General features: G+C 33.1%; 1 protein-coding gene across 2 annotated transcripts in view; it reads right to left on the reverse strand.

The window, feature by feature from the left end:
• The window catches only part of BBS9 (Bardet-Biedl syndrome 9), a 415,974-nt gene that overhangs the window by 205,062 nt on the left and 183,942 nt on the right, over positions 1-26,970 (reverse strand). For both annotated transcript variants that reach the window (XM_012741281.3, XM_012741280.2), the window contains exons 11-17: positions 25,413-25,489; positions 22,483-22,536; positions 17,272-17,374; positions 15,779-15,883; positions 13,803-13,817; positions 8,338-8,478; positions 2,199-2,294 (exon numbers count right to left, since the gene is read on the reverse strand). In XM_012741281.3, coding sequence (XP_012596735.1) covers positions 2,199-2,294; positions 8,338-8,478; positions 13,803-13,817; positions 15,779-15,883; positions 17,272-17,374; positions 22,483-22,536; positions 25,413-25,489 — 591 coding nt within the window. The remainder of the gene's footprint in view (positions 1-2,198; positions 2,295-8,337; positions 8,479-13,802; positions 13,818-15,778; positions 15,884-17,271; positions 17,375-22,482; positions 22,537-25,412; positions 25,490-26,970) is intronic.

Raw genomic sequence — 26,970 nt, forward strand, 5'->3', positions numbered from 1 at the left:
ATACTTGATATGATTTCGATTTTTTAAAATTTATTAAAATTTGTTTTGTGGCCTTATGTGGTTTATCTTGGAGAAAGTTCTGTGTGCTGATGAAAAGAATGTATATTCTGCAGATTTGGGGTAGAATGTTCTGTAACTGTCTATTAAGTCCATTTGGTCTAAAGTCCACTTTAAGCCCACTGTTTCTTTATTGATTTTCTGTCTTGATGATCTGTCTAATGCTGTGAGTGAGGTGTTGAAGTCCCTCATTATTATTATATTGCTATTTATTTCTTCAGGTCTAGTAATATCTGTTTTGTGAATTTGGTTGCTCCAATATTGGGTGCATAGTTATTAATATTTAGGATGGTTATATCCTCTTGCTAAATTGATCGCTTTATCATTCATTACATGATGATCTTCTTTGTCTTTTTTTTTTTTTTTACTATTTTTGATTTAAAGTCTGTTTTATCTGACATAAGTATAGCTACTTGTGTTTATTTTTGGTTTCCATTTGTGTGGGATATCTTTCTCTACCCCTTTACTTTCAGTTTATATTGTGTCCTTATGGGTAAGGTGAGTTTCTTGTAAACAGGTTATAGTTGGATAGTGGCTTTTTTTATCCATTCTGCCAATCTATATTTTTTAAATGTAGCATTTAATCCCTTTATGTTCAAAGTTAATATTGGTATATGAGGCTTTGTTCTTGTCACATTGCTAACTGTTCTCTGTTTATTTAATAAATTCTTTTTTTTCTTTTTATCTTTGTGGTTTGCTGAACTGTGTATTGCCATTTAATTCCTGTCTTTTCCTCCTCTGAATGATTGTTTTATTAGGTCTTTAAGTTTTATATTCCATGCATTTTCATGATAGTTGAATACTGATCTATTGTTTCCATTTTTAAAACACCTTTGAGCATTTTCTGTAGGGCCAATCTAGTAGTCAGCATTTGATTGTCAGGGAAGGACTTTATTTATGAAGCTTATTCTGGCGGGACATAAAAATTCCTGGCTGATAGTTTATTTTTCTTTTAGCACTTTCAAAATGCCATCCCATTCTCTTCTGGCCTGTAAGGTTTCTGCTGAGAAGTCTGCTGTTAGTCTGAGCTTCTGCTGGCTGTTAGCCAGTCCCTTGCCAGGCAAGTTGTCCTGAACTCTCTCCTTAAATATTTTTGGTGCTTCCCATTGCCTCCCTGGTGAATCCTAGCATTCTCTCCTAGACAATCTGTTCAAAATGTGAGAATATGCTTACTATTCTGGTTACTCTCCATGGAGGAAGCACATATTACCTGTGTCTAGTCAGCCATCTTGATTCTCTCTCTCAACATTTACTTTTTCCAAGCTGAATTTATATATTTGCATTATCCCTTGATAATGGGATGTATGTGCCTCTTGTTAATGCCTTTCTTTTTCAAAAACAGATAGCCTATTTTACTCTACTTACTACTATTAATATAAAAGTAATAACCAACTACAAGTACAAATGCATAAGTAGAAAATGAAAGCCCCCCTGCAAAAACTACAGACATTTTTTTAATTGCAATGTAGTCAGCCAGACTATTTTAATGTGTGTGTTTGTGTATACATATGCACACTTTCCCCCAATACAAATTTGTTAAACACTTCCTTTCTTAATATCTTACTTTATATCCATGAAGACGTACATAACTTTGTGAATTCAGTAGCTTCAGTATACTACATATATCAGAAATCACTTGTATATGGACTAGTTTGAACTATCCTCATAAGTATGAAGCAAGCAAATCAATAAAGAATATTTAAATCTGAAGTTCTAACTTGATTATATAATTACTACATTTCTGACTACTGAAATTAGTCTCATCATGTCATTCACTTTTACTGTCATCTTTGCTAATATCCAAAAGGAGGAAACAAGAATATACGCAAAAAAAAAATCAATTCCTGTTTTTAGAAGTATCCACAACGTACTTTGCCACACACTTATCTCAAAAACATTTTTCAATTCTTTAAATTCCTCTCTCAAACTATCGTCATCCCCAACACCAAAGTTACACATCTCAAAGAAAACACAATCCTATCTTCATAATTTTTATATCCTATATAGTTAATAGCATGGCTCTTAGTTTTCTATATTTAACTGAACACTGCCCTTTGCAGGAATCACTGATGTGAGGATGCTCTGTGATGTGGTGTACTCAGAAGAAAATTTAACAAGAAATAATATATGGTTTTACTTACGAGAAGTTTTGGAAGCAAGAACAGTCACTCGGGAACCTCCTAAGAAACGAAAACCCATTATATTCACCTGATCATCGTCTGACTGACTGGCAAAACCTACAAAATAAAAAGAAAGAAAGAAAGAAAAATATCACCTTATGTAACCCAAAGGCAAAATTAACACAACATTTGAAATATGAAGTACAGCTGAATGACAAATATTTATGTCACTAGTCCTGTATAAAGTCCATGTATAAGCTAAAATAGATTAACTTTGATTTCCATAGTAGCTTTCAATTGCTGGAATTTCTGCCTCTAACTAACACTATGAATAATCTAATTTCCTCTCTTTTAATGGTTGATTCCAGATATGGGACAAAACATACACAAAATTGACCTAGAATATTTTGTTAAACTAGATAGCAAAGAAGCAATCAGTGAACTAGTAGGATTGTATAAAAAGGACTTGAGAGCTGGCTTAAAGAGACTACCACTGGCCAGAAAAAAAATAATTGAGTATCAAAAAAGATAATTGCAGTCGAGCAAAATACACCAAATATATTTAAAGGCATGGGTTCATATAGATACTTACCAACAAAACAAACACAAATGGTCACTATTGGAAGAGCCAAGAGAATCCATTCTATTTTAAACTCTACTTATTTTAAATACTTTTAAAATTAGTAATAAATAGAAATAACCAAGCATTTATCCTGACAATCCTACTCAAACAGCACCACACAACCACTACTAGCTGAGAGAAAGGTTCTCTAAATAGAAATATTCCAGCTAAAAACTGAAGAAAGCTTAAAAGAAATAGAATATCATCATTTTTAGCCTGTAATGAACTAATGGATCTCAGCATTGAATATCATTTGGTTGGTACCATCACACAAAAAAGAGACAAACAAATATTTTGTCTGCTGAAAGTCTATACTACCACCTATGAAGAACTCTGGCCAAAATAATCAATCTTGACTCTACTAGCTCTACATACAACTACCCATTTATAGGCAACAGGGCAGACAGAAGAAAATACTAAAAAATCATCACAAGGGGTAAAGGATGTCACCAAGATGGTGGAGTAGGAGATAACAGCCTTCATCCCTCTGCAAAAAAAAAAAATGTAATATAGACAACTACCAAAAAATCAAAAAGCTCTATGAGAGCTCAAGGGCTAATTTAAGAAATTGCAGTAACACAGAAAGGATGGCTGGTTATAACCATCTACATACTTAAGATGCCTATACATGGCATCTACATGCCTATACATGGCTAGGAACAAAGAAGAGAAACTATTGGTTCCAACAATGCAGCAGGAACCATCATGGTCCCCAGCAGCTTGCTCCACAGAAGATACTGGCATCTTTTGCCACTGAGGTAACCAACACCCATTCCCACTAGGGAACCTCAGAGAGGAAGGTATGGTTGTACAAGCCCCTGCTCATGAAGCAACTGCTATTGTGCAGCCCCAGGACCAAAGCTGCCATCTCTCCCAACCTTGCACATGTCCTTGACCTCTGAGCCACAGCCTCCTCACAAACATGCACACTCCAGATCCTGACTGTGTGGCTGAACTACATCCATCCATGCCTCAGACAGCAGAAGCACCGACATAGTGAGTGAGCACGCACTCCAGGTTCTGGAGCCAATGTCTTTCTGTGTGTTCCCAGCTTCCAGTCATGACCTGAGCTGTCACACAGAGCTGGGCTCTACCCTGTACACTAGAGCCAAAGTAAGTATGTGCACACCCATGCCCCCCTCCTTTTAGAATTGATCTCAAAAGTACAGTCAAAAAAAGCAAAAATAAACAAATAGGATTATATCAAAATAAAAAGCACAACAAACAAAACAATTAACAGAGTAAAGACCTAACCCATGTATTGGAAAAAATATCTGGAAACCATACATCAGATAAGGGGTTAAGAACCAAACTATATAATAAACTCAAACAATTCAATTAAAAAACGGGCAAGGGACTTAAATAGATATTTTTCAATAGAAAACATATAAATGGCCATCAAATATATGAAAAAAATGCTCAGCATTACTAATTGTTAGGGAACTGAAAATTAAAACCATGATAGATATCACCTCACACCTATTAAAATGACTATTACTAAAAAGAGAAAAGATAGTAAGTGTTGGCTAGGATGTGGAGACAAGGAAATGCTTGTACGCTGTTGGTAGGAATATAAATCAGTATAGCCATTATGGAAAACTATGTATAACAGGTTCCTCAAAACACTAACAATAGGGGGGAGCTGGACAAAGCAGAAGACCACAAGGCGTGGCACTCAGGATGTAGCCTGGGTGATTCTGCTCAACTGCACCTCTTGTGGGACCTGAGCAAAGCACATGTCCATAGCCCACAGTACCCACTGCCCACCATCAGAGCAGTTAGACCACTGTTGTTGCCTACGAGGCCCCAAGTGGGGCAAGAGCCAGTGCAGCCTCCACGTTTGTATGTGGGCGGAGAGCACACTGTGGACCATCACCGTCCTGCGCACGTGCCCTCTATGTGCCCTGTCCCACCTGCATGCTCAGCACCACAGCTGCCCCAGCCTGTGCACATGAGCACAGTCTATACATGTGAGTATAACCTGATAAAATTTTTCTGGAAGGCAATTTAGCATTTTTGATAATGATTTCAAATGTGCATGCCCATTAACTCAATCATTTGTTTTCAAGGAATTTCTCCTAAGAGGAACGGAGAAATACAAAAAACTCTGTGTAGGCCAGGCACAGAGGCTCATGCCTGTAATCCTAGCACTCTGGGAGGCTGAGGTGGGAGGATTGCTGGAGGTCAGAAGTTCAAGGCCAGCCTTAGAAAAAGTGAGACCCCATCTTAACCAAAAATAGAAAAAATTAGATCAATGTGGTAGTACACGCCTATAATCCCAGGAGGGGGATTATACTACTCAGGAGGCTGAGGGAAGAGGATCACTTCAGCCCAGGAGTTTGAGATGGCAGTAAGCTATGATGAAGCCACTGTACTCTACCAGGGCAATGGAGTGAGACTCACTCTTTCTAAAAAAAAAAAGAAATTATTGACAAGCAAAGATAGACATATATTTTAGTAACATAAAAGACTGATATCAAATGACAAGCTATCTGTTATTACATTTATGTAAACTTTTTGTATAAAACTACTGGTACCATGACATATACTGATGGTCAGTTAATTTACCATCTATCCCCAACTCCATTTTCACTAGCCCATCTCAGCCTCCCATACTGCTAGAAGAGGCCATGTAACAAAATTATGGCTACTGAGACCTAAGCAGAAATTTCCCCAGGAACCTTTTAGAAACATGCTTTTCTGACAAAAGTGATCATCATTACTATAGCTGTCCTGCCTTATAGTTAGGTATAATACCTGGACCTGAAGCAAATATCTTACTGCCAAGGAACAAGCCAACATACTAGAGATGATGGATTACAAACAAAAAAGGCAGGTCATTGATAACAGTAACTAACCACTACAACAGCTTCCACTGTCCACTTTTGCTCTTCTTTATGTGACATAAAGAAGTGTCTTTGCTGCTGAAGCTACTTTTAGCCAGAAGCATCCCAGATAGCTATTTTTATATATGTAAATAAATGTTTCCTACATAGCCATTGAGCATATTAAAAGCTTTTATAATTATAATATTCTCTATTGGCAAGGATTTGGGTGATAGACACCTTCATTCAAATATTGTTGATAGCGTTAACTACTATGGCCCTTCAGGTAGTCAATTTCAAACTCTACTTCAAAAGCCTTAAAAATATTCTTAGCCTTTGTTTGATCTATCAATTCCACATTTAGATATTCATTAAAGAAATAATAATAAAAGTATCATTACAAAGATGTTTATCCCAGGTATATTTATAATATACCTAATACACTAAAAACAACATAAATTTCTAAAAGTATAATGCTGGTCAAATGATCTTACAGTATGGATTTATGATATTACATAATCATTAAAATCATATAATAAAAATATCCAATGATATAGAAAGATATCTCAAAACAATATGAAAAGTAAAATCTTTCAGGGGGATAAAAAGTTAGAAAAATACTTTTTGTAACATTAGGAAAATATAATGAAATATAAGTAGGTATTGCTGGATAGAATTACTAGTAACTTTCTTTTTTTTTGGGTTATCTATATTTTCTAAATTTCACATTTTTTTGTAATAAGAAAAACTAAAGTTTTTGTTTGTTTGTTTGTTTGTTTGTTTGTCTGTTTGTTTGTTTTTGGTAGACATGGGGTTTCACTATGTTGCTCAGGCTAGTCTCAAAATCCTGGCCTCAAGGGATCCTCCAACCTCAGCCTCCCAAAGTGCTGGGATTATAGGCGTGAGCCACTACACGCAGCCTTAAAGTTATTTAAAATATACCTATATTTGTTCACAAAAGAAAACAAATAGGAAGATATGTATATTAAAAGTTTTTTTATTTCTTTTCTATGAAGCTCATTAATGTTGCTTCTTTCAGTTAAAAAAAAAGAAGATTGACAAGAGCAACTTTATTTGACATCAATATATAAAAGTCTTACTTTTATAAGAATGGAGTAATATTTATTTTAAACAATTACATGATTCCATTTCATTCAATATGAACACAAATCCAGGAATTTAAAAAAACATTCTGTATCATATATATCAGATCTTGGGGAAAATTTTTAAAAATTAATCATTGAGTCTCATTTCTAAAGTGAATAGAACCAAATGTAATACATGCTGATGAGGATAAGACCTGTGACATCAAAACAATTGAGCCCGAAATCAGTAGGAAAATGAATAAGTTATCTAAGCTTTCCAACTGGGTTTCATCCAACTACAATAAAGATCAACCTCTCAGAAGCCAGGTGCTCAAACATTTTTCAAAGGCACCAATAAATTCAGTGTTCAACAAACAATTTCCAACTATGTTCCCAGGGTAGTATAGGAGACTCAAGAAACTAATAAGTTTGTGCAACATGTTACAAAGGTAGTAACTCTTTTTGCCTTTTTTATAATCCAAATTTTTCATAAGAAAATTGACTAAAAAAGAAGAAAAGAGGGGAAGAGAAAGAAAGAGAAGGGAGAAAGAACTCAAAAGGTAAAAAATATTACCTATATACACATTCCCATATCCAAACTCAATTCACACTTAAGAATAGAATAATTACAATAAAGAGCATTTAATTTTGGACATTTTTTCATAGTTACATATAAACAAAACTTTTTAAACACTTCAAATTAATGAAAAATAAATTTTAAGCACTTTAAGTAGTTAATAACACAAAAGTTGATTAATCATAAATTTCTAAACCTTGAGGAAAATTTTGTTTGCATTCTAAATCCTATCCTCTAATGCAAGGGTGAAGATGCATCTGAAAGCCAACAGTACTGATTTTAAAGGATTTAAAAGGGTTGATTTAATCCCCAGATTTTTTTCTTTAATTCTACCCCATCATCAAAAAAGCTAATAGATGTAACAGCACTAAAAACCGTGGTTACTAAAGATGTTTTATCCAATCAAAGCCTCTCTGTTTTCTAAGCTGCTCTGAAAGAAAAACTAACACCTGGAGAAAGTTACACCTTCACAAATTACTCCAAAAGTTAACTATAATATTCTGGCTTTAAATATGAAGCCCCTCTCAACAACCAGAGCTGCAGAATGAACATTGGCCCCCTCCAACTGCTTCAGACAGCAGAACCACAAAGAGCACCTACTTATGAGATTACTTTTCAGGGGCATAGGAATATACTTTAAAAAGGTACATATCCAAAAACCTACAGTGAAGATGAATAATAAATATTTATATACTTAGAAAAGGGATATATTCAAAAACCTACAATAAAGATGAATAATAAATATTTACATTCCAAGCCAAAAAATTCCACAGTCTAAAAAGAAACATTTGATGTTTTTATTTCTGAATACTGAAGCAAAATAATGATTATATTAATTTTAATCAAACTTAAAAGGTATACCTTATTACCTTGTTGATATAAGCTATTCACCTTTGAACAGGCAAACAAGAGGGAAAAATCCTTCAGGCATTTTTATATTCTTACTTAACAATTATCTGATAATTACCCCATCATTACCTGCTGATGAAGGATTCCATTCTAAATTCTTAGCATTTCTAATGCTACAGGCATGTAACTTCAAAAGTCCTACCTGGGAAGAGACTGAGAAGACTGACTGGAGATTTGTTGGTATCAATAGTTAGTTTGTGGCTTGCAGTTTTTGAAGGCTGACCTGGTAGGCAGATTAATTTCAGGGGAAGTCTAAATTTACATTGGATAACTCTAGGAATGCCTGAAATAAAAGAGAGAAATGTAGATTCACAGATTTGACAAATAATTTGGCAAAAAATTTTGTGCTACTAATAGTTTGAGTAGCAACACATCTTGGTTGATAAGTTTGTTGCCTATTTCTTTTAGCATAATTAAAATAACTGTAAATTGTTACCATGATTCACTTTTTTACTAATTGCAAAAATACAAGGCAAAAGTAAAATATTGAAAGGAGCATAAGCACGGGGTCTTTCATAATAGTATCACATTTTAAAATCATCACATTTGGATATTATATAAAACATTATAGTTACTTACATTCAATTGCTAAACTAAGTCTTTCAGACCTTCAAAGCTCTAACCCTATTCTAAGACTACCAGCAAAAATGAGCAAAGTATATAAATTTTCTATTGGTAAGATTCTATATGACCATGTCTACAAATTTTTCTACCCATAAACTTTTATATTTTTACTTATTTTTACTTATTGAAGATTCAAAGTATACTAATAGTTTTTGATAAATTATGAGTATGAAAGAAGTATTTACTCTACTGAAGTTCTACTGAAGTCCATGTCCATTTTACACATTAAGAATATTACTTTGATATAAATTAAATTTTCTCGAGCCATTTAACTTTACATATCACTTTAAGTAATAGTCACTCAATTGTCAAATGTTTTAAATACTCATATATGCATATTGAAATTAAATAGGTAATTAAATAAATAATGAAGAGTTTTATATAAGAATTTTTAAAGTTTAAAAAATAATTTATTTCAATATTTTTACAGATAATGGAATTGAAACCAAAGCAAATTAGACTCTACTTATAAATCTAGAAAAGCAATTCTATGACCTTAGTTTTCTCTCCTTTTATTATAGGATTCTATTTTGGACTGGATAAGATGAAAGATAATATACAGAAGCCTATATCTTCTCAAAATGTTCTACTCTACTCAATGGATCCACACATTAATTCCTTTATTTCTTTATAATGGAGACAGTGAACAGCATAAAAATAGCAAAAGCAGAAGCATTTAAAGTGTGGAGACATGATCCCAAAGCAGGATCACCGAAATTAGCAATATATTTTGCTAATGCCAATTAGAATTGTGTGGCTTACTCCACATCCAAGCTGGGAATACACTTTTCAGTACTACTTATCCACTAGGATAGTAAGAGATCATCAACAATGGCAAGCAAATTGATATATGAGGTCAATTAACTACTTTTTCAGAGCATGTGGAGCATATTTGTCATTCTCTTCAATATAATCTATTATCCATCAAATCTTACATAGCTCATTTTTTGCTCATAAGCAACAGATGTTAAATTCACTTCTCCTGGAATCCTAGATGCAAAGTATAAGTGGTGTTTCTCAAAGAAAAAAAAGTCCCAGGGTATTATTTCTTGACATTCTGTGAGGTTTTTAGAGGCATGTGTATTTGTACTTTACCATGATAAAATGTTTTGACTCAAAATATTACAGTAACATGATCTAAGATACTGGCCAAAGCACAACTATCAATAGCACTGCAAAAATTTACCACTACCTTTTCCAACTTCAAGGGAATTTCTATATATCTTATAGATCCCCAAATTATGGAAAGATACAGTCTGAGTATGTTTCCTCTGCAACAAATAAATTGCAGCCTCAATTAATACTTCAGTATGGAAAGAAAAAGGAAGATGAAACCTATTTCCATTGCCTTTATTTTTAATGAACAACAACAAAACACACTTCATCTTCTGACAATTTTGCATATGCACAAAGGGAAGCTATCTTCTATATACTTTCAACTAAATTTTGAGCTAATTGTTCAAACAAAAATTTGGTTGTGTTTTTCTAAAATTATATTGTTAAAACTGTGGCCTCTACTTCACTTGGACCAGGTCCTGACTAAATTCATGGTAAAAAAAAAAAAAAGAGAGAGAGAGAGATTAAACATAATAAAGAACACTGGTTTTATGTTACTGAGTCTATATATTTGAATATTATTATCCTAGATCTCCAAGAACCCAGAGGTAAGAAACTAGTGGTATAAATAAGTTTTCAGAAATTTAAACAAATGGATTGCAAGCACTAATAAACCCAAGAAGAGAAATACACTGTAATTCATTGTAACTGAACTCACAGTTCAGTTAGGTCAGTTAATGACAATATCACACACTGGGGCAATGGTCTGAATTTGCTAAGATTTGTAGAACTCCTCCAAAATAGCTTTTCTCTCAAGGAATTATAAACCTGTTTCTCACAGGCCATTTGGAAAACATTACTTTGAAAAACGATTACACTCATACTTAATAAAATGATTATGGCTATTTTTTAAATGATGACAGCCTGAAAAGTTTCACCATTAGGGGGAAAAAAATAGAGTATGAAATCCTTTAGAAACCAGTTTAAGGAACCATACCTTTAAAAGAAAAATTAAAATTCCACTATTTTATAGTATTTACCATCAAATTAAAATCCAAGCATCTAAAAATACAATCTCTAGTATTCAGACATGGGTTTATCAGAAGCACGTTTCTATTGGGATTTACACTTTCTTAAGAAACTTGAAGTGTAAATTTGGCTACTAATTATCCTTTGGGCTATAGCTGTATCTAAAAACATCAAGACAACAGTTCATAGAGGTGTGTGTGGACATATACATGTGTAATAAAGAAAGAAAGAATTGCATGTATTTAAAGATTTTTCAAGGTTGCTAATAGAACAGCTTTCAGCATAGTTCAAAGAGGCTAATTGGTCCTAACTTTGCCTACCATCAGAGATATTTTCCCTATGTTGGGAAAATAGTCTCTCTATCTGGATTATTCAACTCTCTAAGTTAATAGAGACTGGTCTACATGACTATTCAATCAAATACAAATCAAGTCAATTCATGATTGAAGAGTATAATGAATAAAGTCTCCAAGAGAAAAGAGTTTCATCATTTATTTTACTCAAATACTGGCGTAGTCATTCATCAGACTGACTTACTGTTCTGCAGTTTTCTTACCAACTATAATCACCTCTCATTCAAATGCTTCCCTTCCTAACCTACTAGAGGAAATGGATAGTCATAACTACTATGGTGCAATTAATCACAAAATTGTTTCACACTCAGAGAGAATATTCTCATCAAAACTACCTCCAACAGAACAATTTTTTCAGGAAAAGAATTCTAATTACACCTGGCACACCCAAGAGTCCAGTATCACCATCAAATGGGAAGCCAAAATGTGCTTTTAAAAAAAGTGAAAAAGAATATAAATATAAAAGAAAAAAGAACATATATGTGTATATTAGAGTAGAATAACTATATCCATATATTACCCATCTATATAATGCTTTTAGAACTCTTTCCAGGGGCCTGCTAGAGTAATTTCATATTGAAAACAAGGAACCCCAAAGCAGTAGCAATGTCTGGTAGCCAGAATTTCCTTGATCCCTTCCTGTTATGTCTGGCTACGTACTGTGCTTCATCTGCAGTCATGTTTTACACTCCCCATGTCATGTAACTTTAATGCAGAAATAATGGAGACTAACCCTTATGGGACAACATAAAACCTCGTTTGCTTCTCTTTTTCCACATATAAAAGCAGAACTGCTTATCTGCAATACAGCCTGAACAGATCAAGACAATAAAACGGATCAGTCTTTGAAATATGAAGCCTTGTGTGTAAGAAAGACCTAAGTGGCAACATATTATTTTCTTACCTACTAGGTACCACTGAATATTTCAACTCTACTCCCTAAAGCTTAATTATAATTTTAAAATATATCAGAAGAGATTATTAAAACCAGCTTTTACTTTGTATGGAAACACTAAATTTCCGTAAGTTGTGATTTTTTTTCCTCATGGTTTAGGCTGAATTTACAGTAAGAGGGAATAAATTTCTCTCAATAGCAACCTTTACTGATTTTTTAATACTTAAAACTACTCATTTAGATAATAATATGGTATTTCACAATATTTACTCCAAAATCTTATCAGTTACATGCACTCTTACAAATAAAAATGAAAATATTCATTATTAATAACAGGTTACTTTTAATGACCCAAATTCTAATTTGACAAGTATACGTTGTCATTAAGCTCAACATTTATTTCACTAAAACATTTCTCTGGCCGGGCACAATGGCTCACGCCTGTAATCCTAGCACTCCAGCAGGCCAAGGCAGGAGGATTGCTTGAGCTCAGGAGTTCGAGACCAGTCTAAGCAAGAGCAAGACCCCATCTCTACTAAAAATAGAAAAAATTAGCCTGCCATCCCATGACACTGGTGTGCATGTAGTCTCATGACACTGAGGCAGGAAGACAGTTGAGCCCAGGAGTTTGAGGTTGCTATGAGCTAGGCTGACACCACTGCACTCTAGCCTGGGCAAAAAGGCAAGTCTCCATCTCAAAAAAAGAAATTCTGATATAAATATATATTCACCTTCCAGAAATCAAAATAGTATGTGGTATGCAAATCAGGATGTTGGCATCACCAAAATTGTATGAATAGTCATTGTCATTATTTTTTAAGTATTTTAATTATATTTATTTATTACTAATTAATATTGCTATCTAAAATTTATCTTAAAATAACTGATAAACTACCACATTAAGTCTATATCTAGGAGGAAAGACAATTAAACTAAGAAATACTTTTAGTACCTGCTAGGTACCCCATTAGTGTGCTATTCAAAGATGAGCGCTTCGTACTTGCTCTTAAAGAGCTCAAAACCTACTAAGGAATAAACTTGTATTATGATTAGTATTATAGCAGAGTCATAAGCAAAGGATTTGGGAAAAACAAAATGAGTAACAATTAACACTGACCCAAGCAAGTTCAAGGGGATCAGACCTTTGATGACATTCCCCACAAATTCTAAACAAGACAAGAGAGGGGCCCATAGAGTGAATATACACAGCATTCTTAGAGAGAGAGGTGGATCTGTTGGGGCACGTAGAAACACAATTTCAATTTTTAAAAATTCAATGATAAATACCTTTTTTTCTTACCCTTTATTTTAAGTAAAATAAAAGAACAGAGCAAGCAGGTAAATAACCAATGACGTACAGAAATAAGTTGTCAATGACACACCTTTGATGTTTTTCAAAAAAGTCATTCTGTTCTTACTCCTAACTTCATTCTTTTCATAACTCTGACACAACTACTAATGACAACTCTCTATGGAAACATCTACTATGCTCTCCATTGCACGATCAAGACATGTATCATCCTAAAGATATTTCTTTAGTTAAATCAGCAGTTCATAAGAAGATTTCATTTATGGTATGATACTAATTCAATTCATCAACCAAATTTTAGTACTGAAATTCATTTTTTTCTAAATTATCTTTACACTTACCATCAGGATTTCGATCTGTCCATCACAGGCAATGCAAAAAAGGAGTAGAGGAGAAAGAATGCAACAAGTTATCTGTGGTAAATTTGCAACACAATTTAATATACATCTGCTAAAATATAAATTAAAATTTTCAAGGTTCTCACAGATGATTTAAATGACCATCCAATCAAACACAAAGTCAGTCACAAATAAAGAATTAAACATGAATAAATGAAATCCAACAATATATTTACATTGCCATTACAGAAGTTCATGAGAGTATGCTATTCTAGCATAAATGTGGCAAAAAGAGATAAAGAAATATGATCTAACCAAATAGCAAAAAAGACTCAACATGTAAATGACATGAAGAGGATTAAATGAAAAGAAAAACTGAGTGAATGGCTATATGTACTATATTAGTACTTCCAGTTACTCTTGCTTATAATAATTTCAATAAATACTAGTATGGAGTAATGTCTTTTTTTGGTCTACAGAAAAACATAATAGCCAAAATTGTGCAACCATAACCTCACAAACTGATTTTACAACTTTATAGTATATTTTTAAGCATTTTGTCCACTTTGTATTACCCTTTTCTCAATTTTAAATTTATTTTCAACCAGTATAACTACTGTTCCTTGAAAATATATGAAATAATTACTTAATTTAAGGCATTAGCAGTCTCTACAACTTTACATTCAATAGCATAAGTAAGGTGTAATAATGCCTATGGTTATCAAGATGTTTAATTAATGATGAATGATCCAGAGATCCAAATAGTTATCACTTTTTTATTTCACAATTCAAAATTAAAATAACATTGAAGACCTCAATGTTCTTTTCAGAAATACTCAACCAAAAGATCTATCATTACATAATCCTTTGTGGAACTTGTTTTTTCTTTATGAAGCAAGTTTTATCAAAGCCATTTAAACATAGAAATGTTTATATAACCCCAACTTTTGAAAATATAGTAAATGGTTAGCATGGTTATTATGACTAAAAACAAATTTTTAAAACAACTTAAAGCAAAATAATTTATAAAGTAGAAGAAATAGATTATTTAAATTTCCTTAAGTTATAAAATTATACCATATCAGAGCACATAGAGTTGCCAATGAATAAAGCAGAAAATTCACTTAGATAAAAAGAAAAGAAAAACTACAATTATGAAAAACATTGCCAAATAAGTAAAATGGTCATAAATGGGGGGGATGAATAAGGCACTTTTTAAACTTTTAAAACTAATAAAACTATACAGAAATGTTTAAAAACACAAATATTGCTGAAATATGCTAGTATCAGCTATGCTATGTTTCAAAGTTTCTTCTAAAAAAAAAGCAATGACTACTAATTCTTATTTTCCATCAATCAGTTGATTGTCATACTGTTACCATGAAGAATTCACTACATGGGGGTGGGGGGTAACTATCAAATTAGACTCAACCAAGTTGAAATTGACAATAATTGAATCTCACCTGGCCTTAAGACAGTCTTTTAAACTCTAAAAAACTTTCTTGGAAAAAATACTGACCAAGTTTTAGATAGAGTAATAGATCTGTTCTTAAGTATTTAACATGTAAGACACTAAAGAGTTTTTAGTCACTAAAATAGTGTCTAAAACTCTGAATATTGCCTTAATGTTAGAGTAATCCATAATATTCTTTTTTACTAATTCAGACTAGCCTTTAGTTCAAATAAATATGACTAGATAATATTCTTCTAATGGGAATAAAAATATATCAGATTTGCTATTAACTGAAAAGAGAAAACCAAACATTATATATGGAAATCAGCTAAATAGACTTATCACTACTTATAACACATTAAATTAGAACATATAATTTTATTTAACAGTAGAAAAGAATATTTTTTCATTTAATTATATTTTACAATAGGTTTTCCCATCTTAAACACACAAGCATTAAACTCACAACTCCAATAACTTAAAGGAATGATTAGGCTTGTAAATTTGAGAACAAGTGTATGTTTACCTGTTGCTCTGGAATAAGAAACAACAGCATTTCCTTCCAGTTCAGATGGTGTATAACTTCTTTTCAGATAAACAGAAAAGCCTACTGTTCTAGTCATCTCTGGTGCTATAAGCAATGTAAAAGTAATATAAATTACATAATTTGGGACAACTGTCATTAACAACAGTTAAAACGTATTAAGTACTCACTATATGCCAGGTACTGTAAGAAGCACCTTACATGAAGTAACTCACTTAATCTGCATAACAAATCTATAGGGTAGGTACTATTATTGTCCCCATTTTTATGCAAAAGAAAACTGGAATACAGACAGATTGAGAAATTTGCCCAATGTCACACAACTAATATCAGAGGTAGGAACTCTGATAATTCCAGAACAAGGAACAAAGTATCTAGCATTCTATGCCTCTGCTTCTCTCTACTCAGATGAACAGGTGGCATGAATAGGAAAAAAAGGTATACAAAAGAGCAAAGAATTTGGGAGGAAAATAGAATGTTACCATGGCTAGAATACAGACTTTGGGGGAAAATGGACAAGGGAGATTGGATATAGATGTAACTATAGTGACTTAGTAGATTGTACATGTATTTGGCTTCCAGCCTGTATTAGAAAGCCATAAGAGATTTTTAACTGGAAAAATAAACTGTTCAGAATGTGCTTTAGAAAGATAAATTGGAAGTATTGTAAAAAATTAGAAAAGAAAGTTACAATCCAATGGCTGGGTATTACTCCTACAAGATTACTTCACTCAATCATTTTTTCACTTGTTCTATAAATATTTATTGAGTTTTTATTAACTGTCAGGCATATATACAAGGGTAAGAAGCAAAAGAGATATATTTTTGATTCATAAATAAGATACAGGAGCCTTAACTAAAGAGCTGTAATAAACAAACAAACAAAAAAAAGGGTAAAAGACTCAAAAGATAATTCAAAGATCATTTAAACAAGACTAGTGACAATTTAGACATAAGTGGTTGAGGGTGAGAAATTCTATACAAAGAAATCTTACTAAGGGCTGCCATTTATGACATGTCCACTACTTTAGGCATTATTATAGATATCTTAAATCCTCAAAACAACTCTGTAAGACAAATAACATTATCCCCCATCAGAGCTAGGATTCAAACTTAGGCCAAACTCCAAAGCCAATATTCTTTCTTCAAACATCACTGATTCCATAAATAGGTCACTAGAAAAACATCAATAAAGAAAGCCTTCCAAATTTTAGTATTTAAAAACAATCACAGGTCCAACTTTAAAAATCTATAATCCTAAAAAATTAATTCAGCTCAATAATTATGGATTTAAAAGACCATCCCTGATGCTTAGAGGGAAAATATAAGCAAACCAACCTAATCATTGGTTTGGGGATGATCCCAGTCTCACTATTCAGACAAGAAATAACAGCCATGAAATAAATACACTAATATTAAAAAAAAAAAAAAAGCTTCACACCATGGTAAACTTCAAGTCAAAACAAAAAACTTACTCATAAATTCAAAAGTGAACTGATCACAAGTCAGTACTAATGGTGGTTGCACATAGATTGATAATTTGGCTTTCTGCAATACCACTCGATTCTGCAGTGTGACCTAAGGAAACAGAAATTGGTATTAATAGAAAATTATACTTTATCCAAATTGATAGACTAACACTACTTAAAAATCACTAGCAAATAATTAGGAAACATTACCTGAGAAAAAATAAGTAGTCACAAAACAGAACACAGAACATAAGTAGTAAATTAAAATAATCTACCAAGTAGAAACTAGGCAAAGGAGTTGAATAGTCTTTTCTCAAAAGAAGATATAAAGATGGGCAATAGGTACATGCAAAGATGCTCAATATCTTTAGTCATTAAGGGATACAAACTAAAAACCACACTGAGATATTACTATATGCCCACTAAAATGGTTATAATCAAAAGGACAGATAATAATAGGTATTAGCAAGAATGTGGAAAAACTGTGGAACCATTATACATTGCTAGTGGGAATGTAAAATGATACAGATACTTTTTAAAAGTCTGGCAGTTTCTTAAAAAGTTAAACACAAATGTACCATATATCATCACAATTCCATACCAAAAGAAATGAAAACATGTCTACCCAAAACTTGCAAATGTTCATAGCAGAATTATTTACAATAGCCAAAATAAAAGTCAATCTAAATGCCCATCAAGATGAATGTGTAAATAAAATGTGATGTGTCCATATAATACAAAATTATTCAGGAATAAAAAGAAATGAAGTATTGATACATGCTACAACCTGGGTGAACCTTGAAAACATTATCCTAAGCCATTCGCAAAAAAACCACATGTTATATTATTCCACTTACATGCAATGTACAGAATAGGTAAAACTACAGAGAAATAAAGTAGATTAGCAGATGCTTACGGATGGAGGATAGGGAATAACAGCTAATGGGTGTCATATTTCTTTTAGAGGGGACAAAATGTTCTAAAACTAGATTACAGTGATGGTTGCACAATTTTGCAAATTTACTAAAAATCATTGAATTGTACACTTTAAATGAATGAATTGTATGGTATGCTACCTATATCTCAATAAAGCTGTTTTAAAATGTTCTATCAAAAGAAAAGAAAAATCTTCCCTCATGGCTACTGAATAACTACATCATGAAATATTATATGTGTTCATTCTTGTTATCATGTATAGTAATAGCATCATGAATTATTTATCTTAACAGTATCAGTATATTTCCTTTTAAATAAGTTAATTATTCTCCAAAGATTTCCTTACTAGGTGGATATATACTAGTTTAGATACATAGCAAAGCACTGCATTTTCTTCCATGGCTTAACACAAAAATATATAAGATAACTAATTCTAGAAAATATCAAAGAATAGCAAATATTGACTACTAAATTTCTAATTTCCAAACTGGTGCTATTGCTTAGTGATGCTAAGAAAACCTTTCTACCCCATTAAGATTCAATAACTAAGAACTCTTGAGTAACAGTTTGCTTGGGAAAGAGAGTGGGGGATGGATAGAGAAGGCCCAGACTTTTCTCACTCCTCCCAGATAAGAACTGTCTGTAGAAACCACCAGGCCCAAGGTTCTTCACTGGGCCATAGTGATAAGAGGCATCATCTTCAGGCTATCAAGAAAAGGCTTAAAGATCTGGATTCCACTGTGCATGCTTTCTCTTTGGATTTGGTCTCCTAAAATTTCTAACCTCTTTGAATAATCTCCTTCACACATGGCTAGTGTGATAAACCAGACTTAGCATAGTCACCTGTCTAGGTACAGTTACTTGACCAACTGAGTCAGAATCTCTGGGGGTTGATCTGGGCATTAGTATTTCTTTAGAGCTTCCTGGGTGACTCCTATATACCACCAGGAATTACTAGTTGAGAACCACGATTCTATATGGTACTTTTGCTATGGAGTACTTCAGTCTATTTACTAGATACTATTATATGAGACAGACACATACTATTAGATGACACAATTCAAGGACATTCTTATTACTAAGAAAAGTAGTTTTATATTTTATCTTAAGTAAAAAGCATGTATCATTTCTTATTTAATTATATATATTATGTATATAAAAAACACACAAGAACACACAATTGGCCTGCAAACATTATATACATGTAATTAGATTTGGTAAATGTCTTAAATTAATTTAAGTGGTGTGAGTATTCTGTACCACTTAAAGATGAGTTAAACATAAAAAATTTGACTTGTAAAGGAAAACTTTTTAAAAAAACAGCTGCTGATGCAAATAAATACAATAAAGACTATGAATAATGAATCATCAATTTTTACTTTGTAAACCCTGGAATACATGGGAAGTCATCATGCTACAAACAAAACTTCCTCAATGATGTCTGACCATTATAACCAAACACAATACCTTTTTAGTAAAACTCTGATGGTAATTATGGCAAGAAGAAAGTATGCCACAGACAACTTTCTTTCAAATAGCTAGTCCACTAAATAAGCAAGACACAATTTAAGTATTTTACTATTAATAATAATATACTGCTAGTCTGTATGTATATTTTAAGATAAAATTCATAATATTAATGATAATAATCATTGGCATATTTGTATATTCATGCAATCATGCTAATAAATTACTTTTGTGTATTATCTCACTTATTCTTCACAACAGTATGAAACACACATTATCATACACTACTTTACAGAAAAAAGAAAACTTTAGCTCTGAGAGGCTAAGTAATTTACCCAAGGCCACTCTGACTATAAGTGGAAGAACCATAATTTAACTGCTGTCTGCCAGAATTCAGGGCCCATGTCTTTAACCAACTATGATTAAGTCCCAAAATAACTTTGCAAATAAATAAAGCATCCCCATTTTACAGTTCAAAAAATAGAGCTTCAGAGAAGGTAAATAATAAGCCCAAGACCATCAACCCAACTACAGAACTGAAAACTGTAGCCGGAAAAGTCTCATGAGAGCTCAGTTTTAAAAGTGAAAATGAAAATTCCTTAAAGTAGTAACAAGCCATTTGAAAAAAGCATTCTGACTCTTCCTGACATAATAATGTCTACTTAGACAACAATCACAAAACTTTACAGGGTTACATTTGCATTTGGTTTAGATACATGATCACGATGGCTCTCACACACAGATTTACTGAAGCCCAACAATGGGCTAGGCAGTTTCAAAATGCGAATCAAGGAGATGTGTGACGAAAATAACTACAGGAACAAAGAATTGTTGTGCTTGAGCCAGAAAAAGAGTTAAAGACTTGGCTAGATCATAAACCAGATATTTTAAGAAGAAAATAATTATAGAATATTAAGGAGAAAATATAAAACATTAATATGAGAATTTTCCATGCTATTTTCTGTTCTAATGAAATGAAATATAATCCTTAGGAAATTTAATACCAAATTTTTATCCTAGATATATAAATATGACTCCAAAGGCCAGGTATGAACAGCCACTCTGCCTAGTTGCCTAGAGTAGATGGTCACGCATCATGCACACATACTCAAGGTAGCCACATCTTCATTCACTTGGAACGGATGGAAAACTTTTCTCAATTAACAGGATTTATTATGATGGAAACTTGCATGGTTATATATCTTGGCTGCTGTTGTTATAAAAGGCCATAAGGAGAGATTTATAGTAGAAATTTGTATAGAAACTGTCAGACAGGATCAGGAAGTCATTGTGTCTGCTGTATGAGTCCAGCCAATTTTGTGCAACCCTATGTGTTACATTCCTTCTCATGCTTTTATAATGGCAATGAGAAAGAGAGTTGTGACTTAGGTATTCTCAAATACAGTAAATTCCATGAATAAAAGAGAATTTTCCTGTAGTATCATGCTATCATTTTAAGGCTATTATACATGAAAGCCTAACTGCATGCATGAGAGGGAAAGGTGTGTTTACTTACAGCAATAAATCCTGGTTGGTTGGGGGCGAAATTAGCATGAGCAATGTCATCTGGTTGAGGTACAAGATCTCTTTTTGCAATTCACAGTGTGTTTCTGGAATTATTATGTGCATGTGCCTAGACATTATCAGTAGATGGATGTACAAGAGGTTTCCCTACAAAACAGCATAGATCATTCCTGGAACTCTATAGGTATTTTTTTTTCCCTAAAGTGTTTGATTTCTTACCACTAATGCTTTTCCAGACTCAGAAGTATTAATGAGATAGAGTCTTTGATTGGACAGGGGCAAGGGAGACTGGGGAAAGACCACCCTTGTTTCCAGTGGCAAGAATCCAAAAAAATTAGCTTAGTAAACGGTTATAAGACTGGGCTCCCTTCAACTTTGACCAAAGATCTCCACACTTGGGCCACCCGCTGGGTCCAGTGTAAGCGAACACAATTGGTAAAGCCTGGTGCCCTGTCAAGCTCCTCCAAGGACAGCAACCCATAATCTAAGAAAATATAAAGGCCCGTCCAAGTTTTGACTAAGTGGACCGCCAAAATCCACAACTTTCCCTGCCTTCCAAGGTCTGGGCAATGATAAATATTTTCAGCTTAATAATGTGCTGACTGATTACCACATTTTAATCTAAATGCCTTAAGAGGGTTCTACATTTGAGTTCTAGTTCTAAAATTCTACAACAGACTAAAATTCTTAACCAAAACCACATCCTTCAGATTCTATTTTTCCAGGACTATCAATTTGTCACTACTCTACTTTGTGGCTTCTTCATTTAATATTTTCTTGCTATAAATATATCCATTTAAAGCTAATGTTATGGCAGATAGATGGCTGGGAACTCTTTTCAAACACACACATAATCATACACAGAAGAAAGATATTATTAGCATTCCTGTGCTTCCCTAATGTGATTTCACAGTATGCTAAGTATGATGCAGTAATCAACTGACTGGTCATATTATAAATGGTGATGACACAATTCCTTTAGCAGATTTAAAATGTTAATTTTATGTAAACAAAAAGAGCTTGGATCACACTATTACACACTTAAATAATGGTAGGAATAAGTCATAATATCATTTGTATTATATATATTGCTGTAAATGCAATTATCAGTTTTATAATTACAGGTAACAATGAAGGTTTTCTATTTACTACTCAAAGCTGAAGAAAAATCTATAAATGTCACGTCTTTATTTTACATTTCTATAAGCTACCTCCAAGGTAAAACAATCACAGATGTGATAAAATAAGTAATATTGTTTGTACATTACAGACTAAAACCTGCTACAATACCTTCACTGTGATAGAAGGGACAACGTCAGTTCCCACGTCAACATCAGTGGCTTGCTGTAAACACAAAAGTGAGAAGATAGGAAAGAATGATTTCAATATTATACAGCAATGATTCAACACAATGGATGCAATATATACGTCCCACTGCCAAAATAGGGAATTAACTATAAGGGATGTATCATTCTAATAACAGATTGAAAGAGTCAATGTGGCTTTTTGAATGTCTTCATCTGGAAATTCATAGCTAATATTCAAAAATCAACCCCCCCCCAAAAAAAGGAAAGGAAAGGTTACATACATATTTTAATAAGCCACTCAATTTCCAAATTTACTTAAATGTTAAAAGTATTAATTCTATTAATTTGTTCTTTATATAATATAGAAGAAGGCTTCTTTGTATTTCCCAGATAAACATGCCATTCAAAAGCCCTAAAAAGGTCCCTGTATTTTCAGCTTGCCAAAAGTATATTCTATTCTGATTAAAAACATGCATCTTAAGACATGTAACTAATGATAGAGAGCTTAAGTGGCCTTATACCTGGAAAATAAAAGTGGAAGTATATTTTTTTGGCACCAGAACATATCATAAACTAATTCAGTAGGTACTCTTTAAGCATCAGCCTTGGTTACATGGTCCTACCTCTTAAAGAATGTATAGTATAATATATTAAATTAGACATTTCTTTATAACTCATTCTTTAGAGTGGTACACTGAAAGAAAAAATGCTCCCTCTATGTTAGAATAAGACAAAGAGGTAACATGTTTTCAAATAATACCTATATTGAATTCCTGGGGAATAATTAAAATTACAATGTCTCTATCCAACTAATAAATATGATCCATAGTGCTTATTTATTTAAAATTGTTTACCTAAGAAGAACTAAGCTACTTCTAAGCAATGGGGATCACTATGATGCAATGGGCATGAGCAGAACTAAAAGTTGAGGGATTCATATTCTGTTTATGGCTCCACAGGAAACCATATTTGAACTTGTGATCCAGCTTCTCAATCAGGAAGATAGTCTAGCAATGCTTTCTCCTCTATAAAAGACTCCATTCTAATTCAAATTATATTACTTTTTTTGTAATGTGTGCTTTCATAATAATAATTCAAAATAAAATATTAATCCAGGCTTTTGCTCTAGCTAAAATCCAGGAAATGTTTTACATTTAGCTGTCCACAAATCTAGAAGTGAAATCAACATCTCCTGTTTCCTGCTCTTTTCAATCCATGCCCAAACACCTAGATATTCAAGGACAGTAGTCCTTTAGGAAAATAAAATGTTGTCTTTTTATAGCCAGAGAGAAATAGCTATAAGAAGACATCATGGCACCATAGCCACATAAATTGTTGGGCTAATGTTTTCCAATGGGATGAATATGATACTCTCAAGAAATCTCTTAAGAAGGAAAAAAAAATAGTAACACAGGGAAAATAAAGCTGGAAAGAGACACCTAGTTAGAGGAAATAACACTCAGGGTTACCAATAGATAAATATACATTACAATATAGTGCTACCACATAAGGCTTTTTCCTACAAAGACCAAAAGTACCTAAAGAACAGAAAGGGAATTCCTCATGCCAAATAGCCTATGTTTAAGAGAACATAGAAAAAATTATATAAGTTGCTCAAAGGAGAAAAGAGTCATTTCCACAGCAGGAAAATGTGTATACATTTGTCAGCTAACTAAGCAGAAATGTTCCACTCAGACTACACCATTCAGGTAGAGTGAAAAATGGTGTGTGCTGAATGGCCAATGTTTAAAACAGTACCTCTACTATTTGACTGCTGGGTGAATGTTTCTTTCATATATAGTCCAACATTTTTATGTGTACCCAATTTACTATACTATAGCAATGTTAACATGATTTTTATCACAGTCTAGATTGGCTTTTTATATGAAGATTAAACTTTGAAAACCCATGACAACTACTTATTATATTATGCTCTGATATCTAAATATCAAAGACATTTCCCAAGCTGATTTATATTATATAAACTCCAAATATGGCAGAATAAGTGAATCCAGCCACTTCCCTAAATTGATCAACTTTTGGTAGAAACACAGATAAACTCAATAGATTTTGCCCAATCTGTAGGCACTGAGACATAATCAATCAAATGCTAACAAGTGCTTACAGAAGACTACATAAGGAGGTGGAGTAATACAACCAAGAACAGTCCCCCTTTCATCCTTTCTGTTTCTCAGTTGTATTCATTCATTCTTAGAACAAATATATATTGAGCACTTATTATTTGGCAGGTACTAAGTGTACAGCAGTGAACAAGACAACTAGTGAGATATAGGTGGTGGTGATGATGATAACAATTATCACATTAATTTAACAAAGGAGATTCTGTTATTATTCCCATCTTGCAAATGAGAAAATTGAAACTAAGAAAATCAAGTACCTTGCCTTGGGTCACCCATAAAGAAGTAGGGGAAAAAATAATTCCTAGACCAACAAACTACTCTTAAACTACCCCACCACCACTATCACCATAATAAAGACTGTAAATCATCAAACTCTGAGGTAGTCCACTCACAAACATTGTCTCATTGAACCTTCAATAAAAATCTGGTGCAGTCAGTATTATTTAGTGACTGGTAATATCTCAATACTATGGTACTGAGAAAGTTAAAAAAATAAAAATGGTAGGATCAGAACAAGGGCAATAACTCCTTCTATTGCTTTTCCTCCCCTCAACCCCACTTCCTTTTTAAACGGAAATCCTGTTTAAGAAGCAACTTGCTGGCACTAAGAGACTAGAAATACTTTTATCTAGCTAGTAATAAGGCCTAAAATGTGTTATCCCCCCTGAAGTTTCTACTTGGAGGAAAAGAATCTAAGCCAACATATTTTGATCCCAATTCATCAGAGTCTATTACTGTTATAAACCTCTTTAAAATCTGCAAATACACCTACAGACACTGCATCCAAGTTAGGAGAAACCATAGCAGAAACTTTCAAGTCATCTTCTCTCTCAGTCATGGGCCAAACACCTGTGATTTAAAAAAAAAAAATTTAATCATAAAGTAAAACCTGCTATATAGTTTTTCTTTAAAGGTTTATCTATACCATATATCAAAAAATAACCCCATAAACATATTCACAGTTGAAAAAGTACATTACAGCATTAAATACTTGATGTTAATTCTTTCCCTCTATAATATCAGAAACAAAAATTGTCTCTTTCTCCAAAGATATTAGCTAAGACATGAGCCATTGACTAATCAGTATTGGGAATTTCAAAGCCCTCTCCTTAACTACTGGTGGAGACCCAAATTAGTGCAACCCTTCTGAAGGTAAGTTGGATATAACTATCAAAATGTAAATGTACATATCCTGTCACTTAACTTTTACTCCCCAACATTTTTTCAGTACCCACACACATGCCCAATGAGGTTCTCTGCTGTTAATAGTAATTTTTAAAAAAAAGAAAACAACCTAAATATCTATATATCCATTAATAGGAAAATAGTTAAATAAATTATGGTATATCTATACTATGCAGTGGTCGAAAGCCATAAATAAGAATGCTATCTTTATATACTGATATGAAATGAAAACAACTGCAAGATATATCTATGCATTTAAAAAAATAAGATGAGCCGGGCACGGTGGCTCACGCCTGTAATCCTAGCTCTCTGGGAGGCCGAGGCGGGAGGATTGCTCGAGGTCAGGAGTTCGAAACCAGCCTGAGCAAGAGCGAGACCCCGTCTCTACTATAAATAGAAAGAAATTAATTGGCCAACTAATATATATATACAAAAAATTAGCCGGGCATGGTGGCGAATGCCTGTAGTCCCAGCTACTTGGGAGGCTGAGGCAGGAGGATTGCTTGAGCCAGGAGATTGAGGTTGCTGTGAGCTAGGCTGACGCCATGGCACTCACTCTAGCCTGGGCAACAAGCGAGACTCTGTCTCAAAAAAAAAAAAAAAATAAGATGAAGTATAATGTGTCTAATATGTACATATTTGGGTAAAACAATTACATAAATATTAATATTTTCTAGAAGAATACACAGAAACTCCTAATAAGGATTGTCTTTAAGGACTAGAACCAGGATCTTGGCTTGAAGGGAGAGTCACTTTTTATTGTTTACTATTTTAGTACTGTTTGAATTATTTTTACCATATTCATGTTATTTTCACAATTTCAAACATGTCTACATTGCATAAAGAGATATTATGAACAAGTGACAGAGATCCTAAATAAAAAACATAAAAAATATTTAGGCACATATATCTGTGTGTGTATATACATACACACACACACACACACACATAAAAAGAGACGTGTGTGTGCATAAAAATAGATTATTGGCTACCCACTGAACATCCATTCTTTACTCCTTCCTCTTTGTAGCTGAGCCCTAATTTTGTTGAGGTATTCCCTTCATCTTAGACAAGGTCACCCCTCCCAGGCCCCAGAGTCAAATCCCATCATGGTGATTCTGTTCCACTGACCATTTGTTGTTTTA

Source organism: Microcebus murinus, chromosome 9 (assembly GCF_040939455.1).
Source record: "Microcebus murinus isolate Inina chromosome 9, M.murinus_Inina_mat1.0, whole genome shotgun sequence".
Classification (NCBI taxonomy): domain Eukaryota; kingdom Metazoa; phylum Chordata; class Mammalia; order Primates; family Cheirogaleidae; genus Microcebus; species Microcebus murinus.